The sequence below is a fragment of the Littorina saxatilis genome, linkage group LG6, assembly GCF_037325665.1.
Source record: "Littorina saxatilis isolate snail1 linkage group LG6, US_GU_Lsax_2.0, whole genome shotgun sequence".
NCBI lineage: Eukaryota > Metazoa > Mollusca > Gastropoda > Littorinimorpha > Littorinidae > Littorina > Littorina saxatilis.
In genome coordinates this window covers 43,401,920-43,416,739 of record NC_090250.1, presented here as the reverse complement: position 1 = coordinate 43,416,739, position 14,820 = coordinate 43,401,920, and the positions used below count along the sequence as shown (strand labels likewise).

The 14,820-nt window shown below is 43.9% G+C and overlaps 1 protein-coding gene across 1 annotated transcript in view; it reads right to left on the bottom strand.

The window, feature by feature from the left end:
- LOC138969294 (maltase 1-like) overlaps window positions 1-5,284 on the bottom strand; it is an 11,462-nt gene extending 6,178 nt beyond the window's left edge. The window contains exons 1-4 of the mRNA XM_070342049.1: window positions 5,118-5,284; window positions 2,931-3,082; window positions 1,607-1,786; window positions 1-80 (exon numbers count right to left, since the gene is read on the bottom strand). The exon at window positions 1-80 is cut by the window's left edge and continues 78 nt beyond it. Coding sequence (XP_070198150.1) covers window positions 1-80; window positions 1,607-1,786; window positions 2,931-3,036 — 366 coding nt within the window. The 5' untranslated portion in view covers window positions 3,037-3,082; window positions 5,118-5,284. The remainder of the gene's footprint in view (window positions 81-1,606; window positions 1,787-2,930; window positions 3,083-5,117) is intronic.
- Between the last annotated feature and the right edge of the window lie 9,536 nt (window positions 5,285-14,820).

Genomic DNA, 14,820 nt, shown 5'->3' with positions numbered 1-14,820 from the left:
TTCACGACGACAGCTCCTCTGGAACCAGTCGTGCTGGTTGCTGGTGTGGTTGGGAACAAAATCCACGATGACCTTGATACCTGTTGAAAGGTCAAGCTTTGTAGAATGGAAATTTGCTCTGTGTGTGTCAAACCTTTCATAATCTTCTGTCCCCTCCTATCGTGCAACCCCTACTAAGGCCACAAAAAAAAATAGGTGTGGTTACGGTAACATAGCCACACAAAAAATAGGGTAGGAAGGTAGGCAATCACTTTTTTTTAAACTTTTTTTTCTAATGTGTACAAATTAAACCTACTTGACAGGGAAATAAGTGTGCGACTCGGGCGCTTTCGCTTTCATTGGGTTTTCTGCACTCGTTTTCTTGGTTTTTGTGGGTTGTCTTTTTGACAAATGCAATAAAAAGTTATAGGGTCGGCCCCTAAAAATAGGGTAGGTCGGGTTACCGTAACCACACCTATTTTTTTTTAGGCCTAACCGCCGACGCCATGGTTTTACTTTTTAATTTGCTGGTATCCCTTTGACAAGTCATACTAAGACCCTGTCTTTACCCTAACGTGATACGGATCGGAAGAAATTGTTTGTGTTCTTCTTATTTCTGCATATAGACTTTTAAAAGAATGTTATTGTCAGTTTTCTGTTTACCAAAAACAGATAAGAATTTAGGGTCAGTGGCAAAAACAGGATACGTTGCATGGCACCAAGGGTATGTACGTTCACATACACTATCAGTTACATGTACATGAATATGCATAATATGCATGTGCCCACACATAAGTAGGCATTTCTGCAGAAATAATGCCTTCGTATAAATCCATTGTGCGCGCGCGCGCGCGTATGTGTGTGTGTGTGTGTGTGTGTGTGTGTGTGTGTGCTTACAAGTGTGTGTGTGTGTGTGTGTGTGTGTGTGTGTGTGTGTGTGTGTGTGTGTGTGTGTGTGTGCGCGCGTGCGCGAACAGAAAGTGCACACACTATACTATTCGGCCTGCGTTAGTGAACACTGAAGAATCGTAACGTCCTCATAACCATATCCGCACTTACCGTGACGGTATATGCTTCAAGGGAGGCAAGTCACTATATTACCTGTTCAGTTTTCACTACTCGTTTTGTCGATTGTCTCCCTGGTTTAGCTCACGACTCCCGAAGACAAGCTAGTACGACTTGGATTCTGCACCACCACCACAACTATCACCACCACCAACAACGACGACAACATCTGTTTGTTCCCCTCTTCTCCTTCCCTCCCAAATCAAATAAGCAATCAGAAGGCCTTATCAGCGGAATCGACAAAAACGGAAGCATTGGGAATTTGTAGTACCCTTGTTCAGAATCTCATCTGTTACAAAAATAATGATTCTGCTGCCAAATTGCACATACTTATAGGCAGACACCCAGACACGCAGACAGAAGCAAACACACACAGACACATATGCGCACAAGAAATCAGACAGACAGACAGACAGACAGACAGACAGACAGACAGACAGACAGACAAACACACAGAAAGGCAGACGGACAGACAGCCAATCGCACCACTAAGGTGAAGATAATAATGTGACAAGGGAAGCACACCTACACAATATTTCTAAACTCGAAGCCTGACCCTCACCTCTCTTGTGTGCCTCCTGAACGAGTTGCTCAAAGTCCTTCAGCGTCCCGAAAATGGGATCGACGTCCTTGAAATCTGACACGTCATAGCCAAAGTCCTTCATGGGCGACTTGAAAAAAGGACTGAGCCAAATGGCGCCTATGTTGAGGTAGGTGAAATAGTCCAGCTTCGATGTGACGCCTGCCAACACACATACACCGATACAGCATGAAGACAGTGAGCAAGCTAAACGCAAGCGCATACGAACGCATACACGCACGCACGCACTGCGCACTCACGCACTCTCACACACAAGCATGCACACATTCGATCGCGCACACGCACGCACTCACTCACGCACGCACGCACGCACGCACGCACGCACGCACGCACGCACACATACACACACACGAGCGCGCACGCACCAACACACACACACATGCAAGTACATACACACACACACATTAACACACACACACACACACACACACACACACACACACATTAACACACACACACACACACACACGCACACACACACACACGGCACAAACATACAAACACACAAACGCGCACGCACGCACGCACGCACGCACGCACGCACGCACGCACGCACGCACAAACAGAGAACAACGACAGGCAGGCTTGAAGGAAGGGAGGCAGACATAGAGACAGACAGGCAGACAGACAAACAGGCAGACAGACAGACAGACAGGCAGACAGACAAACATGCAGGCAGACAGACAGACAGACAGGCAGGCAGGCAGACAGGCAGACAGACAAACAGGCAGACAGACAGACAGATAGACAGACAGGCAAACAGACAGGCAGACAGACGGACAGGCAGACAGACAGACAAACAGGCAGACATACATATAGACAGACAGACAGACAAACAGGCAGACAGACAGACAGACAGGCAGACAGACAAACATGCAGGCAGACAGACAGACAGACAGGCAGACAGACAGACAGACAGACAGACAGACAGACAGACAGACAGGCAGACAGACAGACAGGCAGACAGACAGACAGACAGGCAGACAGACAGACAGACAGACAGGCAGGCAGACAGACAGACAGGCAGACAGACACACAAGCAGACGAAGAGTGTCGATCTGCAATTTAATATAAACATATAACACAAATCAGGTTTTGTACAGGGAGTATCAACGACGTTGAGTGTGTATGTGTCCATGGGGAGGGCTGGTCTTAATTCATGTAAACACCTGAGCAGATCTGATATGGTGAGCATTTGTGTCACGGGCAAGACTGTACCTTTAAAGACAGCACATCATGCCTATATGTCATTGTTCAGCAAGCTTTAGCTTATACGTGTACCTACCTTTTAAATCTCCGATCCCGTCGCCATTAGAGTCAGAAAAGGAGCGAGGGTAGATCTGATAAATAATGGTCGTCTGCCACCACTCCAGTGCCGCGTCTCCAGACATCTCTGCTGTTCAGATTCTCTGATGCTGCTTTGGTCTGGGAATCGATCTATCGCATAAAACGTCAGTTGATTGAAAATAGCCTCCTTGGCGTAAAAGCATTCACACAAACAACCCAGATTATGTCCAGGCTTCAACGTCATTCAGATTCACTTTGTGCAAGATTTGATTGATGTATACATGCATGATTATGCTTTTCTTGCTGCTGCTGCTGTGTGTGTGTGTGTGTGTGTGTGTGTGTGTGTGTGTGTGTGTGTGTGTGTGTGTGTGTGTGTGTGTGTGTGTGTGTGTGTGTGTGTGTGTGTGTGTGTGTGTGTGTGTGTGTGTATTCTTTTTTTTTCATGAGTGATGCAATGTGGTCCTTAAAGAAAAAGGTCCATGTTTACGTTTGCATAATGGAACTAAAGATTAAAGTTTTCTTCTTTTATCTTATCTTAAAAAAAAAGTCACACATTACGCCTCGTCACAACTTCGTATTGCCGAGCAAAAGCATCATCCTGTGGTCGGAAATTAAACCTAACATGCTTGTCTCACAATATCATCAACTCAAACCAATGAAGATAACAACTTTGAACGTGCGCCATTGACGAGCTGACCTACTGAGAACACTTCGCGGTAATCTTCGATTGCAGCAACGCAGTGCAGGGGCTCTGAGCATGCAGTTTATAAACTGGGTTCACTGTATGGCTCTCTTTCCTTAGCTTCAGTGCAGTAAGATTATGAAGACGACACAAACCAGTGTTATGACAGTGTAATCGAAACTACGCTTTATTATCGCTAGAACGGGTATAATTATTATCAAAATGTGATGCACTTTTTGATTTCCGAAATTATAAAGAGCTTACAGTATTAATCATTGATAAGCTTACCATCCCGAAGAAGGCAGTAACGTGCCGAAATATTGATTACTAGAATGAATACCCGCTTCGCCGGGTAGCCGGCTTCGCCGGGAAGAAGTACTTAGAGCCGTACGCCGGCTTCGCCGGGTCCGAACAATGGACCCGCCAAGCTTAGGTCCCTCCCAGATTCGTGGAATGGGAACAGCACGAAAATGATTCAGTGGCCATAATGCCATTCCTGACCATATCGAGTCCCATCCTTGTCGACGAATGTAACCGTGTTAATCACCTTTGGAGGCGAACTCCACTCAAACAGGACTGAGCAAGTTATGGCTTCTCAAAGGAAGGCCAGTACATAAAATTACACAAAAGCCGCCAGACCACATCACAAACAGAACTGAACAATGCACAGGTGTTGCTCACATAGAGACACACACACACACACACACAAAAACAAACACAGAGAAGCCGTATCTATAGAGAGATAGATGACAGTGTATTTTTCGCGTGGCTATAAATTGATTCGACCTTTGCACTTTTACAGTGAGGATAATTTACGGGTCCAATTTACGTTCTGGACACTGCGTTGACCTTCTAAAAATAGTAACAGTAACAGAACGCCGGGAATATCCGAAGACGCTCCACTCACACAAAAGTGCACCATACGAAGGAAGGGAGGTAAACGCTGAAAACCTGGAGAATATGAGAAGATAAGGAAGAGTTACTTATAATGGTGAAATGAACACAAAAACCAAAATCGATTCAGCGCTGCGCGCTGAGAGCACGTGTTGAAATATCTCATCGATGATATTGTGTCCGGGGTGTAGCTGAATACGGTGTCCAAATTTGAAAAAGATCCACCGAGAACTTTGGCTTTGGTGTGTCGGTATGGGGGCCCGGGTAGCTGAGGTGGAACCAAAATAGCTGAGGTGGAACCAAAATCGGTTCCGCGCTGCGCGCTGAGAGCACGTGTTGAAATATCGACCAGGTTGTGTCGTGTCCCGGGTCTACCTGAATATGCCCACCAAATTTGAAGCAGATCCATCGAGAACTTTGGCCGTGCATGGCGAATACACAAATACACAAACACACAAATACACAAATACACAGATACACAAACACACAGACACACACACAGACACAAGTCGTATATATATATAGATAGATATAAACGTACCTAACCTGGTTACTGGTGTGTTTTCTTTCTTTATATTTAAGTATTAATCGTTGTAAAAATCAACTCACCACAGCTATCTCTGTAGTGCACCAACAGCCACGTTCTCCAAACACAACGCGAGTGAAGTAAATGGTGCATAAAAAGGGATCTTCGCAGTGGAATTTCATAAACTTGTGTGAATCAAATGCAAACAAAGTACGAGAAAAAGTCGAGCAGATTAAAATGGCACTGCGGACGTAAAATAAACGTGACGTCACCGATTTAAACTGAAAGAAAGGGCTCGAGTGAAAGAAAACAAGAAACTGTTATCAATAGCTACTGGTGGTGTCAGGGAGAGGGAGGGGGGGGTTAGTGCAACATGATTTTTTTACCGCAGACCCTCAAACTTCCATTATCCCCGGAAACCGTATCAAAGTGCATTAGCAGACAACAACAACAACAACAACAACAACAACAACAACAACGAACCAATGAACCAACCAACCAGCCTAGCAAACACCCCTCCCCCCCCCCCCCCACATCGCGATCTCGATACAAGAAACGCACGCACGCACGCACGCACGCACGCACGCACGCACGCACGCATACCACACTCTCTCTCTCTCTCTCACACACACACACACACACGCTCACACACACACACACACACACACACTCACACACACACACACACACATACACACACACACACACACACACACACACACACACACACACGAAAACAAACAAATAATCTTTGCTTGTTATACCTCTGCGCACTATCCGTCGCCAATGTCTGTCATCCAGGCGACGTGTCCCGTTTCATATTAGGGTTGTACTTTTAAACCGCCGAACGTTGAAAGTGTGTCAGTATGCAAACCGACACCCCCCCCCCCCCCCCCCATTCCCTGTGAAATAGATTATGGGGTCACCGTAGCCCAAGTCAGTAAAGGCACTGTCCTTCCCGCGTGAAAACAGTTCGGCTTAGCACATTGTATTACTCCACTTATTCCAAAACGTAACAACCTGAGTGCTTTTTGTGCAGAGTGGGGACTTTTGTGGATGACTTAATTTTGCAAATTGACACTTTTTTGCCCCCCCCCCCAAAAAAGCCACTCTGCACAAGAAACAGCCACTCTGCACAAGAAACAGCCATTCTGCACAAGAAACAGCCATTTTGTTGATTTTTAGACAGTGTCAAAATGGAGGGATGGCCTCGTCCCATGTATAAAAAAACAAAAAAACAAAAACAAAAAAAAAACCCTTCTTTAAATCAAAGATGGCGAGGTGAATCGTTTATACGGTAAGCTTTCTTTCTTTCTTTCTTTATTTTGGTGTTTAACGTCGTTTTCAACCGTTCAAGGTTATATCGCGACGGACGGGTTATACGGTAGGCACTGTGTTGTAAAACCAGACCTATAGTTGTCTGTCATATTGTACGACATCCACACCTGTCTGTCAATGCCTATGCATTCATACATTACGATCTATACCTGCACGTATATTTAACGTCGTTCTTTACTTCATAGCTCTGTTTAAAATGGTTTAAAACCCACTTTCCGGCCCAATATCCTTCTTGCTCACACTTCTTTTTCAGTGCATGCCTGCATAATCATATTAGCGTATGAAAGAATGCATGTAGTGAGTTGCCAACACATATTGCGTTTGTTATGAAAGCAATACCTCCTGGTGTGTTACCTCCTCTCAAGACCAGCGTTTTACAAATAAAGAAGAAAACGGGAGATGAATTCATTTTATCCAACCCGACGTTTGTAATGAATTCAGTACACGACCAGAAAGCGTGCCAGGCAGTTAACTCTTCAATACTCTGCACTCTAGCTGGTAAAATTAAACATTTTAGTCACTGACATGGCTCATACACACATTTGCACACACCCTTACACAAACATATGCCACACCTGCGCGTGTGTGCGTTCGTTCTTGCGTGCCAGCGTGTGTGCGCACACGTGCATGTGCGTTGGTGTGTGTGTGTGTGTGTGTGTGTGTGTGTGTGTGTGTGTGTGTGTGTGTGTGTGTGTGTGTGTGTCTGCGTATGTATGTGTGTGTGTGTGTGTGTGTGTGTGTGTGTGTGTGTGTGTGTGTGTGTGTGTGTGTGTGTAAGTCTGTGTGTGTATTTCAGTAAACACTTATATTTCAACCGCAATTTGGAAATCTGCGCCTGAGATATTTTAACTTCTAAAAACAACAAAGTAGCCCACAGAACACCTTACTAAAATAATGAATGAGGGACAAACATCCTCAGAGCAAGATGCGAAGTACGTTATTTGTCATTGAATCTATACGCCTTTTAGATTGTGCTGAGTATTGAAAAAAACATCTAGTGCATTGACACACTTTGGTCAAACCTTTCTGTGGACACTGATTCACCAGCTCCCCCCAAACCAAACACCCGAAGGACGTAGACATTTGCTCAGCCGTCTTGCAGAGCTGTTCTGCACCCGACACTGCTTGTTTGGGTTGTAACCACATATCGAGGCCATGTGCGTCACCTTTTAGAAGTATTGACAACACTATTGACGAAACCGTTATCCGTGGAATATCAAGTGTTATCAGAGAACCGTTTTAATTCATGTTGGCCTTTGCTATCCGATTTCAGTTCGTAATTTTATTTCAATATGAAGGAGAGCCATGGGAACGTTCTTAGAGGTATAAGGTCATCTTGGGGTTGAAACCCTAAAGGTGCAAGGTTGAAGACAGTTAGGATAAAGAAGGTTAAGGGAGGGTGTCCCTTATTGGGCATGTTCATATATTCAGCTACCCCATCTCTTCTAAGGAAACAATCGACCAGCAGATCGCAGCCATTTCGGCGCATATCCTACTTTTCACGGCCTATTATTCCAAGTCACACGGGTATTTTGGTGGACATTTTTTTTTTATCTATGCCTATATAATTTTGCCAGGAAAGACCCTTTTGTCAATCGTGGGATCTTTAACGTGCACACCCCAATGTAGTGTACACGAAGGGACCTCGGTTTTTCGTCTCATCCGAAAGTCTAGCACTTGAACCCACCACCTAGGTTAGGAAAGGGGGGAGTAAATTGCAAACGCCCTGACCCAGGGTCGAACTCGCAACCTCTCGCTTCCGAGCGCAAGTGCGTTACCACTCGGCCACCCAGTGGTAAATGTGCAAATTCGCTTCCCCCAAATAGCTGCAGAAAAATGACCTGCGAGTATGGAGACAAATCTTGACAGAACGTTTTCGAGAGCAATTTTAATGCAGAAGATTCTGCAACGTCAAACGGCCACCACTATCCTTAGCGGTTAATGACTTTATTCAGTTATTCCTCGGAAAAACAGAAATACCGCGGCAAAACGGGGTTTTCCGTGGAATAACTGAATAATGTCATCTTCCGCCGAAGCATCGTTTTTTTCTGCAGCAAAACATGTTACCGCGGTAAATGAAGAATGCTGCTGTAAAACGTCACTCTTTTTTTACTGTGGAAAAACTTCTGATATTTGTTTTCACGACATTCAAAGTGCAAGTGATTATGAACGAGAGATTTTCAGTTAAAATCAAATTTGAGAGAGACTCGCGGAGCATCATAATCAGAATACAAATTGATATTCAGCAGCTTTATAAAGGAAAGATGAAAAATCACAAATTGAAACCTGTTGAATAGCGACAATATAGAGCAAAGAGATGAAATCAAAATGTTCAGAGAAGCAACATTTGTGTAACCGTTTCGTATACGTAGAGCGTTGTGCAGAAGCCTGTGCGATTCGGCTCCCACTAACCACGCACCACACAGCTCAAAACCTGGGTGGCCGAGTGGTAACGCACTTGCGCTGGAAGCGAGAGGTTGCGAGTTCGACCCTGGGTCAGGGCGTTAGCAATTTTCTCCCCCCTTTCCTAACCTAGGTGATGGGTTCAAGTGCTAGTCTTTCGGATGAGACGAAAAACCGAGGTCCCTTCGTGTACACTACATTGGGGTGTGCACGTTAAAGATCCCACGATCCTGGCAAAATGTGACCCTCCACCACGAAATGAGTCGCATGTCACCTCGCGCGGTTCTGCGCTAGGCTTAATATAAGTCCGGGGAATGTCTTGTAACAGTGTGAGGGTCACCTTAGTCACAGGCTAACAGTTTTTGCTCTTTTCTAATACGGTTTTCACCACTGGATAGAGCATAAACAACTCTTTAGGAAAATGTAAAAGCATGAAAATCAGGCAAAGGTGACATGCGACTCAATCCGTGGTGGAGGGTCACAAATTGTATAGGCATAGATAAAAATGTCCACCAAAATACCCGTGTGAATTGGAATAATAGGCCGTGAAAAGTGGGATATGCGCCGAAATGGCTGCGATCTGCTGGCCGATGTGAATGCGTGATGTATTGTGTAAAAAAAAATTCCATCTCACACGGCATAAATAAATCCCTGCGCCTTGAATATGTGCGCGATATAAATTGCATAAAATAAAAATAAAAAAAATAAAATAATAAATCCCTGCGCTTAGAACTGTACCCACGGAATACGCGCGATATAAGCCTCATATTGATTGATTGATTGAAACCTTACCCAATGGTAGAAGAGGAAAAAATGTCCCTCCTAATTATTGGCCGATAATTTACCGACACGTTACCGTATCATACTATAGCAGCCTCCCGTTCCAAACATGATGTGACCACAGACACATGATGAAATGTATAATGCTCACACAAATCTCTGAGAAAAAAAAAGGACAATTTGAATTTCTTTAAAGGTTTCTGCAGGCGCCGGATTGATCTGTCTGATACTGGGACACTCCGTAGCCCCCGAGTTTGTTTTTTTTGTTCATTATTTTGTTCATGTACCCCCACGGGGTTTCTTGAAATAAATTATGTGCCATGTCTTTACCTATATTGGGCATGCTATGACAGTAGCTATTTGCGATAGGAATTTCCTTTTTACATTAATTAGTCAAGTTTTGACTAAATGTTTTAACATAGATGGGGAATCGAAACGAGGGTCGTGGTGTACGTGTGTGTCTGTGTTCGTGTGTGTGTGTGTGTGTGTGGAGCGATTCAGAGAAAACTACTGGACCGATCTTCATGAAACTTTTCATGAGAGTTCCTGAGTATGATATCCCCAGATTATTTGTTTCTCTCTTTTACATTTAGTCAAGTTTTGACTAAATGTTTTAACATAGAGGGGGGAATCGAGACGAGGGTCGTGGTGTATGTGTGTGTGTCTGTCTGTCTGTGTGTGTGTGTGTAGAGCGATTCAGACTAAACTACTGGACCGATCTTTATGAAATTTGACATGAGAGTTCCTGGGTATGATATCCTCAGACGTTTTTTTCATTTTTTTGATAAATGTCTTTGATGACGTCATATCCGGCTTTTCGTGAAAGTTGAGGCGGCACTGTCACGCTCTCATTTTTCAACCAAATTGGTTGACATTTTGGTCAAGTAATCTCCGACGAAGCCCGGACTTCGGTATTGCATTTCAGCTTGGTGGCTTAAAAATTAATTAATGACTTTGGTCATTAAAAATCTGAAAATTGTAAAAAAAATAATCTTTTTATTAAACGATCCAAATTTACGTTCATCTTATTCTCCATCATTTTCTGATTCCAAAAACATATAAATATGTTATATTTGGATTAAAAACAAGCTCTGAAAATTAAAAATATAAAAATTATGATCAAAATTAAATTTTCGAAATCAATTTAAAAACACTTTCATCTTATTCCTTGTCGGTTCCTGATTCCAAAAACATATAGATATGATATGTTTGGATTGAAAACACGCTCAGAAAGTTAAAACGAAGAGAGGTACAGAAAAGCGTGCTATCCTTCTCAGCGCAACTACTACCCCGCTCTTCTTGTCAATTTCACTGCCTTTGCCATGAGCGGTGGACTGACGATGCTACGAGTATAATAATGATAATAATAATGGACATTTGCTATTGCGCATAATCATGTATATGCTCAATGCGCTTTACAATAACTAGAATTAACATAACTAATGATAAAACCATACACAATGAACAAGACCCACAATCTACATAACATAGCATACTCAGCATACTCCATGCAAGCAAACACAAAAGCTTAACACACTCCAAGCACGCAAGACCAAGCAAACAGGATTGTGTTCTATTCCGTCAATGGCGTCATTCATGTGTATGCAAGTGAAAAAAGATGCGTTTTCAGGCCTGTGCGGAAAGAGCCAGAGGAGGCAGAGTGACGAAGAGTGACAGGGAGAGAGTTCCAGACGAGAGGAGCAGAAACAGAAAAAGAGCGCTCACCAAAAGATTTAGTGTTGACTCTCGGAGTGGAAAGGATAGAGGTGTCTGCTGAGGAGCGGAGTGTCCTGCCCGGTGTGTATGTCTGAGTCATGTCTGTGAGGTATGCGGGTCCTGTCTTTTTTCTTTCTTTCTTTATTTGGTGTTAACGTCGTTTTCAACCATTCAAGGTTATATCGCGACGGGAAAAAGGGGGGAGATGGGATAGAGCCACTTGTCAATTGTTTCTTGTTCACAAAAGCACTAATCAACAAATTGCTCCAGGGGCTTGCAACGTAGTACAATGTATTACCTTACTGGGAGAATGCAAGTTTCCAGTACAAAGGACTTAACATTTCTTACATACAGCTTGACTAAAATCTTTACAAACATTGACTATATTCTATACAAGAAACACTTAACAAGGGTAAAAGGAGAAACAGAATCCGTTAGTCGCCTCTTACGACATGCTGGGGAGCATCGGGTAAATTCTTCCCCCTAACCCGCGGGGGGGGGGGGGGGGGGGGGGGGGGGGGGCCTGTCTGTGTGAGTGCACCATAGGATAGCAGGGCCGGACTACCGGGTGGGGGGGGGGGAGGGGGGGGGATATGGGGGTTGCGCAACCCCCCCCCCTAGCCTAAACATGTACCTTACTTATTTAATTTTTTTTATTATTGCTTATTTTATGCCGTTTCATGCAAGGAGCGACCATTTTCCTATCTCAGAATATGACCTACCCATCAGCTTCAGGGGGCGAAGCCCCCTGACCCCCACAAGGGGCTCTGCCCCTTGACCCCGCCCAGGGGCGGACGACGGGGGTGGGTGTGTTTCTAGGGTTTCCGGACCCCCCCCCCCCCCCCTGCCAAAAAATAAAAATATTGAATGAGGTATGCATTTCTTTATTTTACATTGAGTTTCAATTTTTGGGGTATTAATCAGTGACAAGATCTGCTGCCTGAAACTGGTAATGATCATCCTCAGAATGCACCATTTTGCATCCTTTTTTTCAAAATTTTCCGGGGGGCATGCCCCCGGACCCCCCTAGCAAGCTAGGCACTTTGCGCCGTCGGATCGGCGCTTCGCGCCTTCACACCCATATCTTCACAATATACTTTTGAACCCCCCCCCCCCCCCATAAAATGAACTGATCCGCCCCTGCCTCTGGCACCCCCCCCCCCCTCCTCTTAGCCTAGTCCGGCCCTGGATAGGCATGCGATTTTATACTTGATGCGTGACTCTATTGGAAGCCAGTGCAGTGCTTGGAGATGAGGGGAAATGTGTTCGGACTCGCGGACTCTGAGGACCAGGCGTGCAGCATTGTTCTGCAATTTCTGTAACCTGTTTAGGAGGTACTGGGGGCAGCCATACAGCAGTGCATTACAATAGTCCAGTCTGGAAAGAATGAATGCAGAGACTAGAGTCAGAGCTGCTTCTTCAGAAAGGTAATGGCGTATCGAGCCAATACGGCGGAGTTCAAAGTTGACGGCACGAGTGATGTTTTGTACCTGTGCGTTCATAGTTAGGTGGGAGTCTAGTGTGACACCCAAGTTCTTCACTGAAACCGAGAAGGGGACAACTGCATTGCCTATTGTGATGGACTCTAAGAGCTGGATGGAGGTAGACATGCGTGGAGAGGAGGCAGCCATGACTTCCGTTTTCTCATCATTTAATTTTAGCTTGTTAAATGTCATCCAGGATTTAACGTCCAGGATGCATTCTGTATACGGTCTTGCTGCGTTGCATTGCGTTCAGTTTCATTCTGTGAGTTCGACAGCTACTTGACTAAATGTTGTATTTTCGCCTTACGCGACTTGTTTTTTTTTTATCAATATCTTCGATGACGTCATATCCGGCTTTTTGTAAAAGTTGAGGCCGCACTGTCACACTCTCATTTTTCAACTAAATTGGTGAAATTTTGGTCAAGCCCAGACTAATGGATTGCATTACAGCTCGGAAGCTTAAAATCAGTTAATTAGTTTGCTCATTAAATGTGTCATTAAAATATATGTCATGTTTACTCTTAAAATGTGATCACATTTAACGAAAATAGGTTATTAGTACTACGATTGAAATGTAAGAAATCAATCCAACAATTTCATCTTATTCTTTATTATTTCCTGTTTCCAAAAACTTAGATATAATATGTTGTATTCAAAACACGCTCAGAAAGTTCAAAAGAATACAGAAAAGCTCGCTTCCCTGCTTACCACAATACGCTATTGCGCTATACTGGCTTGTCAATTTCACTTTGAGTTGCACGGGAAAAGGAAGCGATTTTCTTGCCGCAGGGATTGACGAAGCTGTTTATGTCTTGGTGAAAAAAAAAATGCAGTGCGTTCAGTTTCATTCTGTGAGTTCGACAGATTGACCAAATGAAATTTCGCCTCTTTCTGTTGACAGGGATTGGTGTATTTTGCCGATCGTTATCATGAAAATAATCTGTTAAGGCCAGGTCACTGGAGCTTGTAACAAAGTGTATGACCGGGTCAGGTCAGTCAGGGATTGTACCCTATAACCATCTACTGCATACGTAGTAGTAGTGGTAGTGGTAGTAGTAGTAGTAGTAGTAGTAGTAGTAGTAGTAGTAGTGGTAGCGGCAGCGGCAGCAGCAGCAGCAGCAGTTGTAGTAGTAGTATTGATTTTACTGTTACAGTAATAGCTGGTTATAGTAGTGTACGATACTTCGGTCGTCCAGTCACGATCAGGCAGTTTGATCAACTCTCTTTTTGTGTGTGGAAATGTCGTAGGATCTTCTTGTGTGTGCTAGGTAATCCAACTTCTCGCATCTATATATCGTGTGACTCCTTCGTTTTTCTTTTACTTTCTGTACAGTGCGATGGTTTCATAGATCATTAACTTAATTGCTTGAGCTTTCTCTGAAATATGAGGTTTGGTTATGTTTTACCAACAGGATTTTTGTAAATAAATATTTGTCCTGGTACGGTTTTCAAGTGCAGAAATACTGTATGGTTTTAGTGTGTTACGGTCGTGTACGCAGGGGAGCCTCAATAAAACAAGAAGAGCAAACGCTCGATCGAGTCACTTTCGCAGTTCTGAATATTATATGAGGCATCAGATGGACAGGAAGAAATTGCTATTCACAACACAATGAGTCACGTTCACATAAAATTTGAGCCCGGTCACTTTTATAGTTTCCGAGAAAAGCCCAACGTTAAGTTGTGTGTTGCCGAACAGAAAAGGCTAGTTATCTCCCTTGTTTTTCTGATAACGTTCGTAAAAGGCTACAGATGTAAATACTTTGATGTAAAGAATAATCCTACAAAGTTTCAATCACATCCGATGAACTTTGTCAAAGATATAAAATGTCTCATTTTTCCTTTGACGCTGACCTGTGACCTTGAAAAAGGTCAAAGGTCAACGAAACCATCGTTAAAGTGTAGAGGTCATTGGAGGTCACGACTAAACAAAATATGAGCCCGATCGCTTTGATAGTTTCCGAGAAAAGTCCAACGTTAAGGTGGTGTCTACGGACGGCCGGCCGGACAGACTAACACTGACCGATTACATAGAGTCACTTTTTCTCAAGTGACTCAAAAACCACTG